We start from the raw sequence: 17,846 nt of genomic DNA on the forward strand, positions 1-17,846 counted from the left end.
AGTTCCAATGGATCAGTCTCGCCCATCCCCCTCTGCATCCTTGTGTCTTTCTGATGCCTTGGTCCCAAAGATGGATGCCCTTGGGCCGAAAGTCTCTATCCAGAGCTGCATACCCAGGAGAGAGATGAAAGAGGTCAGACTTCCTTGCCATTTTCCTCTGGGCTCAGTGTTTAATTCTCTGAGTTGTTCCATGATATTTCCGTAACACAACAAGCCATCACCCACATAACCTTTCTGGCAAGTGCATCTGCAGAGGAGACAAAAACCATATTTTCAGAGTCTTAGAGCCATGGAATATTGAGATGACATAATCCTATGCTTCATTTCAAAGCTGGGGAAACAAAGTCCAGACATAGAAAAGACAAGGCCAGGAGAGGAGTAGACAGAAAACAGTCAAAGGCAGAGCTTAACACAGACTGGGCCTTCCAGAACAGGATGGCTAATAAGTCAAGCACATTTTATAAACACTAGGTATTTTGGGGCACTCTCTGCTTGAGTATATGTCAAAGTGTGATCCACAAAGCATGTAGCCGGGCACCCGTGGCTCATGTCTGTAATCTCAGCTACTCAGGACTCTGACATCTGAAGAATGCAATTCCAAGATAGACTGGGAAGAAAGTCTAATAGACTTTCATCTCTAATTAACCAGCAAAAAGCCAGAACAGTTAGAGCAGCAGCTTTGAGCCAAACAGCCAAGTGAGAGCTCAGGGCTCTGAGTTCAAGAAGATAGGGGGATGGGGGGTGGGGAGAGGAAAAGAGAGGAGCGACAGATATACCATGCAAATCAGAACCACTGGGAGCATTTATTATAACTGTAGATTCTAGGGGCCCACTGCAGAATTTCTACGGAAACTGGCCTATAAGACAGTAAAGTCTCAGAACTGATCAGCTCGGGACATGCTTCCCCACCCCTTCCCTTCTAGCTGAGGCCTCTCTGCTGCCTTGACTCACTGTAGCTCTGGCCTCTGATGTATGCTTTCAGGTGGTCTTTCATGGTAGCAGAAGTTGCAGCTGCTCTGTGTGGTTATGTGACTCATGGCTGCCTCCCTGTGCAGTGAGAGCAAGGGTTCTGCATGGCTTTGCACTACAGTGTGGTCCATAGTTGGTAATGAATACTTGTTGAGTGGGAATTGAATTAAATAGGCAGTATAAACAATAGAGATGAATGCATGACGACTGGAAGTCATAGACATTTTAAACAATGGTTTCACTGCTTAAGAAAGAGTGAAGAAAGATGTGCCCAGCAGTGTTGGGTGGGTGAATGTTGAACTGCCAGGTCTGCGGGTGGGGATGGGAGACCTAATCTATAACATTATCCAGTTTCCACAGTTTGCCCTCCCACCCCGGCCAATTTCAAACCATCAACTGATATCAGTTAGCTTGTGTGACGCCTGGTGGTTTTGCACTCAGTTAGGTGTGAATAGGGTTGGCTATTGCCAGGGGTGGGAGTTGACAGCTGGCAGAAGTTGATAAAGTATGTGGGAAGGTGACATTTGCCAGGATACTGGAGATGGGCAGGGGTGGGGGTGGGGGGGAGCAAATATGAGGTAGGAGAACGTTCCAGAAAGGATTGATAGAGGGAGCTGGAGAGGGGATGTGACAAGGTTGTTACGGTCATTCCATACCACAGAAGTGACTCACGGGGGAGCTGTGGAATCCAAATAGCTCTGCCCTCATAAATCCAGTTGTGCTTCTAAATATGGTACCACACATCTCTTTTCAACCACCTCTTGCCTAGCGAGCTGTAGGGGTCTCCCAACTGGTCCTTTTGCCCTTCACATGACCTCAAGGCATCATCTTGGCCCTGGTGGGAGGTCCTCTTCTCCCCTTGTTTTGGTTGAACTATCAGAATGATTAGTTGAGAAAGGGTAAGTAGCAGAGCTGGGATGGGAACACAGGTATTCTGATGGGAACACAGGTATTCTGATAGCAAAGCTCTTTCTATTCCATCCCCAGTGAGCACATAGATCAGACAGAACACAAGGCTAACAGGATCTATCTGGGCAAATCTCCACACTGAAGACCCTTCCTTCAAGGAAGATACACAAGGCCTCTGAAAGTGCAGAGGTGCCGTTGGATCAGCCTGTACAGTGTTGCCCTGGTTTGGCGCTCGCAAGGGCAGCATGAATCCTCTTCACTGAGGCTGGACTAAAGTGACACAGAGACAGTCTGGGGCGGTCAAAAGACTTGGGTTCTAGGTTCAGTTCAAGCTCCCCTGCGTAACAATTCTCTCCATGTTCTTATGTGGTTCTTGTGTTCCATTTGCTCATGGTATTGTCACCCTCTCCCACTCTGGAGTACGTATCCTTGTGTTCACTTTTATATGGAGGAACTGAGGCCAGAGAAAAGGTGCTACCTTCCTAAGGCCATGCTTTTAGTAGGTACCACAGCCAAGCCTAGATCCTTAAACTCCAAATAGTCTTCTCTTTTAATCACATGAGCTGCCTCTGCCTAGGACTTTATGCACAAATGTTTTCCCTCCTAGCAAACCTCGTCTTCTGAAACTTATATCCAGGAAATAACGTGTGTGCATATGGGCTTTCTTAGCCTTGTTCACATCCCTCACAAGCAATACTTCCTGGACAATAGCAATCCAGCTTCTGCAATAACCACACCCAGTTGCTTTCCCAGTCATGTGACTTCTGTCTCCTCCATCTGACTACTTCATTCCCAGGAATCAGGCTGGGTCAACATTCTAGGAAGCTCTTACGGTCATTATAAAGGAAATAACTGCTGAGTGCCTCACTGGTTAAACACAGACTGAGTACCTACTATGCCCTTTGTACCTATCTACTATGTAATGTGAGAGCAGATATATGGCTCAATAAGACTCATTTCCACCCCTTAAGGGAGGAATCATATTGACTGGCCATCACATAGCCCATTTGGAAAATATATCAGTGGGAGACTGAAACTTACTCTGTTTGGCCTGGTGCGACAGTGGTGCAATTTGCATTCCTATGACACGGGTTATTTGATTCACAGATGTTGATCATACTGCACCCCACTCCAGGTACAAAATTGTGGTAATGTTCCATACACTCACAGTGGGACTTCCGGAGACAAGGAGAGAAAAACAAGTTGTTAATCTTAGCTGCTATTCTTCTTTAGTCCATGTTTTGAAAATTCTAACATAAAGAGCAACTCCAAGGGCTAATATAGTAGCTGACACCTATAATCCTGGCTACTTGGGCAATGGAGATCAGGAGGCCTGTGGTTTAAAACCAGCCCAGGCAAACAAGCTAGGGAATGGTGGATTCCATCCTAGCTATGTGGGGAATGTAGATAGGATTGTGAGCCAAAGCCAGACCCAGGCAAAAAACACAGTAACTTATTTGAGAAAATAACTAAAGCAAAAGTGGGTTAGGTTGTATGGTTCAAGTGGAAGAGCAAGTATGAGGCCCTGACTTCAAACCCCACTACTGAAAAAAAAAAAAAGCTAACTCAATCCAACCAAGTCTGAAATGTGGGCCTAAAGTAAACATTTTCTAAAGTTTCCAGAAATGAAAATTGTGCTTATATATCTTACCTATTGGGAAAATCATGCCTCTCTTTTTTATTAAGTTTGACCTTTTTATAAAGTTTGACCTAACCCTTAACCTCATTAGCTACATAATTCTTGGCTGTCTTTGTTTTATTTCTTTGTGCATAACTTCTGGTTTTTGATTGTCTATAGGCAAGCAGAGATAGGTATTCGGATAGAAAGCATTATTAGAAAGCTCTAGAAAAAATGGTTTGCAACCTGAGGTCTTAACTCACAGATTCTTTGTGTTGTTACTGGGATTTGAACCTGGACCCTCTGTGTTATCATTTGTACCATATCCCTATCCCTTTTGACTTTAGTAATTTTTCGGATCCTGTCTTATACTTTTTGCCTGGATTGGCCTTGGGCCTTGATCTACCTTCCTATACCTCCCATGTACATGGTATTATAAGTGTCACCAAGTTTATTTATTGATATAGGGTCTCCACTAATGTTTTGCTCACTAATTTTGGTTGCTCTCAAATTGATTCTCCTACTGTCTACCTACTGAGTAGCTGGGATTACAGGTATATCCCACCTTACTTGACTAGAGTTGTTTTTTGTTTTTTGGTCAGTCCTGGGGCTTGAGCTCAGAGCCTGGACAGTGTCCCTGAGCCTCTTTGTGCACAAGGGTACCGCTCTACCATTTGAACCACAGTGCCACTTCAAGTTTTTGAGTAGTAACTTGGAGAGAAGAGTCTCATAGAGTTTTCTGCCTGGGCTGGCTTTGAACCATGTGATTCTTAGATCTCAGCTTCCTGTGTAGCTAGGATTACAGGCATGGAGCCACCGCATCTGCTAGATTTTTTGATTGTCACAAAGGGAAGATCTTGGGAGTGCTGGGAACCAAGCATTCTATTAAACATCCTTAGTAGTATACTTAGCTGCCTTCCAACTCAGGAAAGAATTATGGAGTTCAAAATATTCATATTGCTCAGTTCGAAAAGCCCTGCTCAGTAATCATGCAATGACTAGCTTCCATGTGTGATCAACAGGCTTTCTAAGACTTTCAGGACCCATTTCTAAAGAGACAAAGCCTATTTTTTGTGGGGGTGTGGGGAGGAGGGTGGTTGTAGGCTTGAACTCAGGGCCTCAGTGCACAGGGTTAGTGCTTTACCACTTTGAGCCACAGTTCCACACTTCCAGTTTTCTGGTGGTTAGTTGGTGATAAGGAGTCTCACGGCATTTCCTGCCTGGGCTGGATTCTCAGATCTCAGCCACCTCAGTAGCTAGGATTACAGGTGTGAGCCACCCAGCACAATGCCCATTTTGAATCTTACTACTAAGGGCCCTGCATTCAGGGCACGCCATGAATTTTCCCTACAAAGATCTTATTTGGAGGATGAGATTTTGTTGCTTTGTGTTTTTCTGCAAAAACAAACACCAAAAACAAAAACAACCCTGTCTCAGAAAGTGTGACAATATTATAATATGCTCGTTCTGAAAAAAAAAACAATCAAAAAACACTAAAATAAAAACCAACCTTGTCTCAGAAAGTGTGACAATATTATGATACGATCTTTCTCCTTGGAGAAGAAGTAGGGTGGATTCTCTGAAGAATTCCAGAACTTTCCCATTGGGTTGCTGATAGACTTGGCTATTTTGGGGCAGGAACATCATCTTTTCTCCTTCCCCATGCAGCCTGAACTCTCGGGGGGCGGGGGGCAGGGGAAGGATGGAACAGGTGTCTTCCACCGAGCACTTGATTTGCAGCTATGTATACAAAAGATGCCTTTTAAATGCTTGGTAGTGGGGCTGGGAATATGGCCTAGAGGTAAAGTGCTCGCCTCATATACATGAAGTCCTGGGTTCAATTCCCCAGCACCACATTGACAGAAAATGGCCAGAAGTGGTGCTGTGGCTCAAGTGGCAGAGTGCTAGCCTTGAGGAAAAAGAAGCCAGAAACAGTGTTCAGGCCCTGAGTTCAAGGCCCAGGACTGGCAAAAAAAAAAAATTAAATAAAAAAAATGCTTGGTGGATGAATGTGACATTAGGGACAAGGCCCTCTCAACTGCTGCCTCAGTAAAGGTCTCTGGGCTTAGGTTGATTTTCACGAGTCAAGGTCATGATGTGACTTAGAGGGCAGTATTCCAGCCCTGGCACAAGGTTATCCTGGGTGCTTGTAGGTAGCTCCCTGCCTCCTTGGCTCACCTGGCCTGGCCCATCGTATCTGCACACCGTTGACTGTGTAGGGCAATTTCCAAAGTTAGTCTGGCAAGGGTCTATTGGCAGACACACTTGGCCATCCCCATAGTAGCCTTCTTGACAGGAACAACTGTGCTGGTTTGGTCCCAGGTAGGTGCATTGAGCGTGAGGGTGGCAGATGTTTTGTAAACACGGGTTGATGGCTAGAGAGGCAAGGACAAAGTGAGATGGGTGTTTAGTTCGTTCCATTACAGGAAGGAAAGGTGGGCTCGAGGGAAGGTGGAGGCCACAGAGAATCAAAACCACAAAGCAACTCAAGAGTTTTAAGAAAGAAATGTTTCATCCCATCTCCCTTCAGACAACCTCCCACACTAAACAGATTGACACCTGGCCACCAGAAAGTGCTACTATAGATATATGGGCAGGATTGTGGTGCCATATTATGTGTAAAATTCAATATCAAATAGCACGAAAGAAAGCACTAAGGCAGGTAGTAGGACTTATAATATGCAGTGGGCCCCTGTTCTATGCATTTGCCACATATCAACTAATTCAATCTTTATGATTATCTCCTAAGGTAGGGACCTATCTGATAGTTGGAAAAAATGAGGGACCAGGCAGGGTAAGGGTCATGTAGTTGATGATAGACAGATGTAGGCTGTGAGCCCAGGCACTCTGAGTCCTGAATTCATCTTCTTCACAGATACACAGTAGCACTTTCCATAAAGAGAAGAGATCCACAAAGGAAGAAAAGAAATTGTATGGTAATATTGGTTAAAGTAACAGGACAACGTGTAAAGTCTCTGCATGTACTTGGAGAAGATAAGAAGACACCATTGAAGAAGATCACCCATTGAAGGTGATCACGTGATGAGCTTCATGCCTTGGTGCCTTTGCTCTATGGCTCAGCTACACAGAGCACCATGGAAGTCACGTGTTAGTCATTTGCAGGTGGGGGTGCTTTTCCTGGGCACGGGTTGACAAGCTGGTGCAGAGGGGAGCTGTACTCACGCTCGCACGTCTTGCCATCGCCTTTGTAATTTGGGAGGCATCTGCACTCCAGTTGGTTTTCATCTTTGCTGGAGGGTGAACATCTGGAATTTTCTGGGCACAGCAAAGTGGCACACTCAGGGACAGCTGTATAGAAGATTGTTGGGGTATAATGCATTAGGAAAACAATGGTTCTAATCCCCTCTTATTAAGAAGTAATTGAGCTGGGCACTGGTGGCTCACACCTGTAATCCTAGCTCTTCAGGAGGCTGAGATCTGAGGATCATGGTTAGAAGCCAACCCAGGCAGGAAGAAAGCTTGTGAGACTTTTATCTCCAACTAATCACCAAATATAGCCAGAAGTAGTGGTGTGATTCAAATGCTAGAACACTCGCTTTGAGTGAAACAGCTAAGAGACAGTGCCTAGGCCCTGAGATCAAGCCCCAGAACGAGTGGCGGGTTGGAGGAGGGAAGTATGTGAGACTCATGACAAGTAAGAAAATACAAAATATACAAGATGAAAAGCAATCGAGCCACACTTTCTTTTTCAACTTGTGCTGATTAGTTGGAGCTAAGAGTTACTAGGATCGGTCAGCCAGGGCTGGCTTTTAACTGTGTCAGCCTCCTGAGTAGCAAGGATTATAGACATCCCAGAACCATGCCTTAAAATTCACTAGATAACTGCCCCCTTGCTTCCCCACTGCCATTTCTCTGATACCCATGGGCAGTTAGTATCTACTTTTTGAATCTGTATATCATAATGGCCAGCAACATCAACATCAAACCAGCACAGAACCTCCTGTACTCTCATCCTATCTCAATATGGCTGAGGTTTTTGTTTGTGCAATTGTGTGTGGCTCTGTTACCCTCTTCATTTTTATCTCTGGTTTTTATTTTTCTTATTCTATCAGCTGATCCTAGGTCTATTTTTAACGTTGGGTCATGGACCTTGTATTCTTATAAAACTTTGTCTGCCACGTGAGTTGTAAATGTTTTTGTTCCAGTCATCTCTTGTTCATATTTTGACTTGACAAAAATATTTTTCCACTTGGAAAGCAATCTGACAATGTTCTCCATTGCGCTGGCTTTGAGACTGAGACCCCCGTCGTACCGAGAGGCCTCTACCCCTGAGTCCACTGGGTTGTGAGAGGGGCTAGGAAGAAGGCCAGCTGAGGGCACAGAAGTGTCCCACACAACTGAAGCTGAAGGAGGAGAAAGCAGTGGTTTGTTTTCCATTGATTGTGGGATTTGAACTCAGGGCCTGGGCACTGTCCCTGAGCTTCTTTATGCTCAAGGTTAGCACCCTACCACTTGAGCCACAGCACCATTTTTTTTTTTTTTGCCAGTCCTGGGGCTTGGACTCAGGGTCTGAGCACTGTCCCTGGCTTCTTTTTGCTCAAGGCTAACACTCTGCCACTTGAGCTACAGTGCCACTTCTGGCCATTTTCTGTATATGTGGTGCTGGGGAATTGAACCCAGGGCCTCATGTATACAAGGCAAGCACTCTTTCCACTAGGCCATATCCCCAGCCCCCCACAGCACCATTTTTGGCTTTTGAGTGGCTAATTGGAGATGAGAGTCTCACAAGTACTTTTCTGCCTGTGCCAGCTTTGAACCTGGATCTTCAGATCTCAGCCTCCTGAGTAGCTAGGATTACAGGTGTGAGCCATTGGTGCCCAGCAAGGCAGAGGTTACTTTATCTTACTGCTTGTAACACCACAGGAACGTTTAATAAAATGACTTTACATGGTTGAATTTCAACCTTGCATCACTTCTTTCTTTTTTAATGCCTATAGCTAGGGCTTGAACTTAGGGCCTTGTGCTCTGGCTTGGCTTTTTCACTCAAGGCTGGAGCTCTGCCACTTGAGCCATACCTCCACTTCTAGCTTTTTGATGGTTAATTAGAGACAGGAGTCTTACAGACTTTTCCTGCTGGGACTGGCTTCAAATTGTGACCCTTAAATTTCAGCCTCCTGAGCAGCTCGGTTTGTAAGCACCAGCTACTGATGCCTGGAAATTTTCATTTTATAGAAGACAAACATCCAGATAAGAAGTGAGGCTGGTGTCACAGGCTACATGGCCAATGTCTTTTACATCTCACCATGTACAACCTTCTCTCTCATAATGGTTGTGGTTACTAGGTTGGGACCAGAAGATCTTTGGTCTTGTCTGAGAAAGAATTTAAGGATATGCCTAGAGGAAACTTAAGCAAAATGAACCTGAAGCACATTCTTGAGGTGAAGAGAGGCAGCCTCAAGAAAGAGCTACTGCCCTGAGAGTCCTTGGGTGTGGAGATGTGACTGGGTTGGGGCAGTCATTTCTGCAAGCTGGGTTATGAGTCATTTGCTCCTGGAGATTGGATTGTGTGTCCTTAACTTCTCCCACATGTTGGATGGTGACTCTTTGGCCATGGATGATCGGATTGGGACCATTATTTTCTGTGTACAGCAAGTCAGGGAGACCTGGACTCATCCGTGTCAGCCAGTCAAGATGAGATTTAAAAAAAATCCCTATCCACCCAGGTGCTGGTGACTCATGCCTGTAATCCTAGCTACCCAGGAGGCTGAGATCTGAGGATCATGGTTCAAAGCCAGAAAACCAGAAGTGGGCGCTGTGTCTTAAAGTGGTAGGGTGCTAGCCTTGAACAAAGGAGCTCAGGGACAGCCTCCAGGCTCTGAGTTCAAACCCCAGGACTCACAAAAAAAATAATAAAAATAAACATCCAACCCATGTTTCTCAGCTATAAGGTTTTCTCATCCCTGAGAGTGGTTCTACTTTCCTGAGAGATGCTACAATTGGTCAGTAGAGGGTGCTAGGAGGACAGAGCAGGAAGCAGGAGGCTTGCTCTTGGCCCTAGGTACAGGGTTGTTCTGATGTGTTCACTGCTGTGGCTGGGGCGCCATGGTCCGTTTAAGGATGCCAAGTCCAGGCTGAGCATCAGAGCTGTCCCTTAGTGACCTTGGACTGTTGGCCATGGATATGGTGACATCCTTTGTGCAAGTTCTCCTACCACCAGACACTGAATGCTGTCTGGCTCCACCCTGCCCTCTGACTTCCTCTGTGTTTTTATTCACCAGTCTGGTTCAACTGTGTTGCACAGGATGTGCTGGGCTTACCAAGTGACTCTCGCCCAATACCGACCTGCACAAAAAAGCCAACTTTTTTGCAGGGGGGGGGGGGCGGGGCACCAACAAGGCTTTAATCTAGCCATGGGAGATGGCCACCTCTATCCAATGCTCATGCTCCACACATTTTTTAAATACAAATACTCTTCTGCCATAACGTACTACTCTTCGTGTTTAACTTTCCTTCTGTAAACCATTGTGTTTCTATCTCTTACCTGGGTCCAGCGTTGTAGATTACTTTGTGAATTTCTTATGGATTCAGATGCATAGACTCCCATTTTTACTTGCCAGTTTTGTGACCTTTTCTGGGTCACTTACCTTTGATGAGCCTCTGTCCTCCTCTATTCCCCGCCCCCCTCCACCATTAATGCATCTTGCTTTTGCAATGAGTAATGGCGACAGTGCCTGTATAGGTGACTAGCTTGTAGCTCCTGTCTGCCTAGCTCCCATGTCTACCTCTCCTCCATCTCCCCACACTCTCCCTGCTCAGCCTTCTTGAAGCACAGCTACTTCTGTGCCTTATATAGCTTCAGATCTGTCACTACCTCCACTTTCTCACCCGTCTTCCCTTTCGTCCTTCCTTCTTATCTCTTCCATGCTCTTTTCTTAAAAAAAAAAAAAAGACAATTTCTCTCCTCCCAAACATTTGATGATATTTCACCCCTTCACCTTACCTCTGTAGAACCCCAACATATCTGTCAGTGGCAGATATGGACACCTGTGTTACCTGCTAAGGAAATGCACAGGGCTTACGTGTGTCACAGCTGGGGCCTGTGTAAGCCGAGTAGCACTCGCAGGTCCCATTGCCACCAGGTCCGTTGTTGCATACACCATGCACACAGCTACACACTGCAGGCAGAAAACAAGGGTTTGCCTTATGTCATGGAGACTGGAGTGGAAAGATTGGGAAATGGGATTCCCAGGCAACATTTATGGAGAACACCCCATGAAGTGAGTGTCAGTATCATCCTCACGTGACAGGTGCACAATTCATAAGGCCTGGTTGCTGCTGTTTCTGGCTCACCAAAACATGTAATCTGGGCTGGGGATATGGCCTAGTGGCAAGAGTGCCTGCCTCATATACATGAGGCCCTGGGTTCGATTCCCCAGCACCACATATACAGAAAATGGCCAGAAGTGGCGCTGTGGCTCAAGTGGCAGAGTGCTAGCCTTGAGCAAAAGGAAGCCAGGGACAGTGCTCAGGCCCTGAGTCCAAGCCCCAGGACTGGCAAACAAAACAAAACAAAACAAAACATGTAATCTATGGTGTTACAAGCAAATTCTAGGGAGCAGTCAAGTTGATGGTGGAGATAATTGGAGGAGAAGGGTATACGTAGGAATGTTTCTTATATAGGGTTTAGCAGAAAATATTTTATTAAAATTATTGATGCCAGGGCTGGGGATATAGCCTAGTGGCAAGAGTGCCTGCCTCGGATACACGAGGCCCTAGGTTCGATTCCCCAGCACCACATATACAGAAAACGGCCAGAAGCGGCGCTGTGGCTCAAGTGGCAGAGTGCTAGCCTTGAGTGGGAAGAAGCCAGGGACAGTGCTCAGGCCCTGAGTCCAAGGCCCACGACTGGCCAAAAAAAAAAAAAAAAAAAAAAAAAAAAAAAAAATTATTGATGCCAGGCACTGGTGGCTCATGCTTATAATCCTAGCTACTCAGGAGGCTGAGATCTGAGGATCATGACTTGAAGCCAACCTGGACAGCAAGTCCATGAGACTCTCTTATTTCCAATAAACCACTCAGAAAGCTGGAAGTGGTGCTGTGACTCCAAGTGGTAGAGTGCTAGCCTTGAGCAAAAGGGCCAGGGACAGTGCCCAGGGGCTGAGGTCAAGCCCCAGGACCAGCATATGAGCAACAACAACAATAAAACCTGTCGACCTAGCTCTTCCTTAGTTACAAACTCGGACTCAATCACTAGGTATACAAATCAGTAGCTAAGAACATCTGTCTTCAAAGAGCTCCCAGAGTTGGGGGAACCAGACCTTAAGAGATTCAGTAACAATTCCTGTTCTTTTGCCATGTAGCCATGGGGAGAGGTGAGGGGTCCAGTGGGGGTGGAATGGTGACTCACATGAAGCATGTGTGCTGTCCTTGTTAGTCAAAATATTCTCCCAGCTATGCAGCTATGCGCTGGATTAACTGGCCCAGCTGGGACAGCCTTTCTAAGCCTCTGACACCACGTTGCTGGGCTTAGCAGATACTGCCACAAAAATGTCCTTGAGAAGGAGACCAGGCAGAGACATTCCTGCTGGTCATGGAAAACCCTGGGTCCTTTGTCAACGGATCTCAGGGACTCTCTAGAGACATGTGGAACTTAGCCAATGAATGGGACTTGAAAGTGGCTAAAGCCACTCTGGTCACGTAGACCATGGCCTGGGTCAGAGTGAGCTCACCTTGCTGTGTTCCCATAGCATCCGGGGTAAGGGGTGGGGAGAGTCTATACCATATCATAACTCTTGCTGCCTTCCCTCCCAGCCCCCTGGAGGGGCAGATCCTAAACTCACCCCCCAAAATCCCACCAGGGACAGAACAATGCCATGTGAGGGGCCAGGGTCTGCTGGCAGACACCTGGGGTCAAATCTTTCCTCTGCCTCCATGATTACTGTGTGGCCTAAACCGACCTCTGTTTCTTCACCTGCAAATGAGGCTACTAACATTGAGGAGCCAAAGATATTATGCCTGTGATGCCCCTCTGCACATGGCCTAGCACACAGTGGCTGTCTATGCTAGCTGTTATTACTAACACATGGTGTGGGACTTACAGGGGGGCTGTTAGAGAAAGGGAGGCTTTATCCTCTGCCCTGGCAGGGAGTGCGGGCCGGAGTGGTTTAGGTACTGGCAGCAGAGATGAAAACACTTGGCTGGTACAGCTCTGAGTCACCTCTGGCTAATACACTGGGAGGAGAGGGCTCTGGCAGTGGGGGCAATGTCAGTGTTAAAAATAGGCTGCGCCTAATAAAGCTGTCCCACTTCTAGGCAGGAGTGGCACCATGCTAGACAAGGCAACACTGGCACCCAGTGGACACCTGGCTGAAAGAGCCTGCAACATCCTTTCATGCTTGCTGATAGGAAATGACCCCATCCATCCACCCAGCCCTCCATCCACCCATCCATCAATCTATCCATCCACCCATCCATCCTTCCACCCACCTACCCATCTACCCATCCATCCATCCATCCTTCCATTCACCCACCCATGCGTCTACCCACCCATCTACCCATCCATCCATCCATCCATCGTTTCTCCCACTCATCCTTCCTTCCATCCATCTTTCCATCTATCAAGTGATTTAATGGTTGCTAGTTAGCAGATCTAGAGCTGACAGCCAGTCTGAGTCTGAATCCAGGGTTCTAATACTTCCTTGTACTACCTCTTGAAATTGTGCTTCTGAGTCAGGACAGCGTTGCTGGAAGGAATGTGCTCTTAAAAGGGATTATTCTGACTCCTTCATTAGTACTAGAGAGAGAGGTTGTTACAAATGGACCCCATGCCTTCCTCCCGTGATCTCTCCCTCCCTGACACTCCAGCCAAGATATGATTTACCATGATGGGACACAGCTAGCGCTATGTTGTTTGGACCTTCTACCTTCAGAACTGTGAGCTACACAAACGCTTTTTAAAAAAATCAGTCTTGGGGCTTGAACTCGGGGTCTAAGTGCTGTTCCTGAGCACCATTCCTTAAGGCTAACACTCTACCACTTTGAGCCATAGATCCACTACCAGTTTTTGAGTGGTTAATGGAGATGAGACTCTCATGGAGACCTTTCTGCCTGGCATGGTTTCGAACCACAATCCTCAGATCTCAGCCTCCTGAGTAGCTAGGATTACAGGTGTGAGCCACCAGCATCTGATCAAACCGCTTTTCTTTCCTAATTATTCTGCCTCAAGTGTTTTTGTACAGCAGTGGGGAATGGATTGACACCTAGTATTTTAAACAATGGAAACATATCATCATAAACAAAACCACAGTGGTAAAATCAAGCATTAGTATGGCTGCGTTCCTTTGAGGAGCCCCTGGAGAAGAATCTGGTTCCTTGCTTTACCAACATCTTGAGGCTTCCCACATTCCTTAGCATGTGGTTCTCTTCCCTTTCCAACACCAGTGATGGTTGAATGAGCCTTTCTCATATTACATCATTTGCACACCAAATTGATTGCTTCCCTCTCTACATTTAAAACCACTTGTGGGGGCTGGGGATATGGCCTAGTGGCAAGAGTGCTTGCCTCATATACATGAGACCCTGGGTTCGATTCCCCAGCACCATATATACAGAAAATGGCCAGAATTGGCGCTGTTACTCAAGTGGTAGAATGCTAGCCTTGAGCAAGAAGAAGCTAGGGACAGTCCTCAGGCCCTGAGTCCAAGCCCCAGGACTGGCAAAAATAAATAAATAAATAAATAAAACCACTTGTGATCATGTGGAACCCATGCAGATAACCCAGGACAATCTCTTACTTTAAGGCTGGCTAATTAGCACACTTAATTCTATCTGCTACCTTAACTCCCCTTTTCCATGTAAAGTAAGACAGTCCCCAGCCTCAGAGATAAGGACTTTCACATTAGAGGTTATTCTGCTACCTCCCAGTGGTTTCTTCTCTTTGAATAAGATAGCTTCAAGATGGTGCACCTGTGCAAGTGTTTGCTGGGATATCTTCCCAATAAATAAGTTGCAACAGAATCCTCACCTTGAGGCCTACTCCTGAGGGGAACCAACATAAGAAGCCAGTCTCAGGTCTGTTTGTTGAATCTGAAGCCATCTGAATACTGTAGGTATTTATTTGTGAACTCCCAAGAAGAAAGGAAACATTCAAATATGGTTGCATCTATGGAAGAACCAGATCTATACTAACACTAGGATCCAGAAAGATCTGAGAGAAGGGCTGTCTGGGCAGGAACACGCAGCTATTGGATCCTGGAGGCTTGGCAGAGAAACAGATGCCTGGCTGCCTGCAAGGACTGAGCACACGACACACAGTGTCTCTCTTTCTCTGGAGCAATGGATTACATCCTTGGCTTTGTTGTCATCTTTCTGCATAGACTTGTTTCTGTGTAACTATTCAAGGCTGATCCTTCTTCACCTAACAGTGTCCCTGAGGATCACACGAAAATCACACCTACCTGATGAGCAGTTGGGTCCAAATAAGTTGTCATCAGCACAGGTTTCACATGCTGTCCCACCAAACCCCTCCTGCAAAACACCCCAGGTGGATAACATGAGACCCAAGGTCACCTTGAGTAAAATTCCTATGTTACTCAGGAAATTTGTGGGCCTCCCATGGAGAGAGCTGCAGAGCTAAAGATAGAAAGTTCTAAGAATGACAACAGTATCTCCCAAGGGTGGAACGGAGCTCTGTTCAGTTTTGTGTTGGGGAAGGAAGTTGAACTCAATCCGATGCAGAAACATTGCTTGTGTTTAAATCCTCTCAGGGGTCAAACTCGCAATGAGTCACTTTCATTAAATAAAAGAATTTTTCAGTTGGCACATCTGCTGGTGGGTCAAAGATGCTAACGATAGAAGCTAAGGGTCCACCTCTGGGCCAGCAGGGTGATTATGAATAGTCACAACTTCTGTATAGGTTCATGGAGTATCTTCACGTATACCTATTTTTTATTTCTTCAGTGAATATCACCTCGATGGTCTTTCAGACCCAACAATGCTGGGGAGATGTTAATGAACCTGCTTCAAGGTCCTCAGCCTTTATGAGGGGCCATTTTGTTGCTGTGCCAGATTTCTACTTATTTAGTTAGTTAGATCACTACTCTTAGACACTTTTAATAAGTGGGTGTGCTTAAGGAGGGTCAACAGGAAGGAAAGGCCTGGGAGAATTGGGAGGAGGGAAAACACTTTATTTTTTAATCTATTTTTTTCTCTTCTCTCTGTTGATCTATTTTTGTATTGGCTTGTATCAGTTATATGGGTGGATTACATTGTAATTCGAATCGGTCTCATTCCTTGTGTTACATTCCCTGCACATGTCACTCTAAGAAACAACAGCTCTAACAGGTTTCCTCCTCCCATTTTCATAGTTGCAAACCATCTATTTGGACACTATTCAATCCTCTTTATCCTCCCCGCAAGTACCCTCCTTCTGCCAGTCCTCCCCTCGCAGAGTCCATTTCTCTTCCCTCCCATCCCTCTACTTGGAACTTACTTGACAGGAGCAACTTCCGTTTCCTTCCATGCCTTGGTCACAGCTGCCCCTGCCATTGCAGGGTGACTCCGCTCCTCCTGGGCACTCTAGGGAGCGAAACAGCCCAGATTCACCCACTGGAGATGCAGCACAGGCCCTCCACAGGAGGCAGTCAGCATCTCCTGCATGCCACAGGGGCTGCCAGACATAAACTAAGTCTCCACAGAGTGAACATGATTCAAGTCATATTGAGTATGTGTGTTGACCAAAGGTGGGGGTTAAATGATCATTTGCCTTCTAAACACTGCTTTAGCTGCATCTCACTGATTGGATGTTTTCATCATTTACTGAATTAAAGACACAGATGTGGAAATAATAGTAGGAATCTTATTTGGCAAGCCTTCACATGTTCTTATGAACTACCCGTAGTCAGTGAAGAAATAAAAAGGGAAATTAAAAATCACTGTGAGATAAATGAAAATTAAAACACACTATATCAACATTTGTGAAATGTGGTAAATATGGTGCTCAAAAGAAATTATTGTAGTAGGGCTACATCCATTAAGTTCTCAACTTATGACCCAATTCATACCTTATGGTAAAGAAACTAGGGAAATATAATAGAAGATAGGAAACATCAAGATAAGAGCAGACATCAATGAAATGCAAAATAGACAAACAACAATAAATTGGTAAAACAAAAATCTGGTCATAGGAAATGATAACTTTTAACCAAGTATGTGTGTGTGTGTGTGTGTGTGTGTGTGAGAGAGAGAGAGAGAGAGAGAGAGAGAGAGAGAGAGAGAGAGAGAAAGAGAGAGAGACAGAAACAGACAGAGACAGAGACAGATACAAATTACAAGAAGCAAAATTGAAATGAGGACATTACTACACATCTTACAGAAATAAGATCAATAGCAAATAAATATTACGATCAACTTTAGAGCAGTACATTTGACAAGTTTAAATGGACAAATTTATCAAATGCCACAAACTACTAAAGCTCACTGAAGGAGAAATCAATAGCCCCAAATACCCTTCTATTGAACAAATTATCCTAATTTTACAAAACCTCTTCTAGGATGTTGAAGAAGAGAAAATAAGTATCAGTTCATTCCACATGGAGAATGTTAGTACTCCGTTAGTTCCAGAATCATATAAGAAAATTCTAGACCAACATCTCTGATGAGCATAGACTCAACACTTCTTAAGCTTCTAGCCAACTGAATCCAGCAATATATCAAATATAGTCAGTAGAAGAAGGTTACAGAAAAGGTGTAAGAGAATATAATTTATCATATTTACCTATGGAAAAAACCTCCAAATAATTTACAAAACATGATATAAAAATATCAGTATATAAGTCTGAAGTCAGTATAAAAATTAAATTTGATTCTTTTTATAAACTATCACTGAATAATTAATAACAACATTTTAAAAGATCATAAAAATGTAGTACCAAAAGACATTGAGGCATAGAAATGTCAGCTAAGTTTTCCCATTGAACTTTTGTTGTATATATTGTTTACAACATTGTGTATGGTTTATATGCTTTTATAAGCCTTTCATCTAATGAATTGATTCAGTCAACAAATGTTGACTATTACTGACAAAGCTGACAAGGAATTCTTTTTTGTGTGTTTTCATGACTAAGTAAAATAAGGTATTTCCAGGATGGAAAGGAGCCAGTATTGTCTCTTGCTATGTCAGCAAGAAATTGGTGAATTGTGCTTATTTCTGAAAAGGTGCTGAAAAAAATGCTTCTCTTTGCCATCCGCGGCCTTCCCTCTGTGCATGGCCACTGGCTGCCTGTCTTTAGCTATACAAAGGGTAAAGGGGGTTGGCAGTTTCTGTCTCCTAGGGATATTCTGCAGGGGTATGCCATTTTCCCCTTGTAGGAAGTGCTCTGTCCTGGCTCAG

The 17,846-nt window shown here is 45.0% G+C and overlaps 1 protein-coding gene across 2 annotated transcripts in view; it reads right to left on the reverse strand.

Moving 5' to 3' along the window:
- Stab2 (stabilin 2) overlaps nt 1–17,846 on the reverse strand; it is a 128,218-nt gene that overhangs the window by 98,396 nt on the left and 11,976 nt on the right. For both annotated transcript variants that reach the window (XM_048357037.1, XM_048357027.1), the window contains exons 4-10: nt 15,948–16,033; nt 14,914–14,983; nt 10,537–10,632; nt 6,680–6,805; nt 5,675–5,871; nt 2,920–3,053; nt 114–247 (exon numbers count right to left, since the gene is read on the reverse strand). In XM_048357037.1, coding sequence (XP_048212994.1) covers nt 114–247; nt 2,920–3,053; nt 5,675–5,871; nt 6,680–6,805; nt 10,537–10,632; nt 14,914–14,983; nt 15,948–16,033 — 843 coding nt within the window. The remainder of the gene's footprint in view (nt 1–113; nt 248–2,919; nt 3,054–5,674; nt 5,872–6,679; nt 6,806–10,536; nt 10,633–14,913; nt 14,984–15,947; nt 16,034–17,846) is intronic.

The sequence above is a fragment of the Perognathus longimembris genome, chromosome 1 (assembly GCF_023159225.1).
Source record: "Perognathus longimembris pacificus isolate PPM17 chromosome 1, ASM2315922v1, whole genome shotgun sequence".
Taxonomy (NCBI): domain Eukaryota; kingdom Metazoa; phylum Chordata; class Mammalia; order Rodentia; family Heteromyidae; genus Perognathus; species Perognathus longimembris.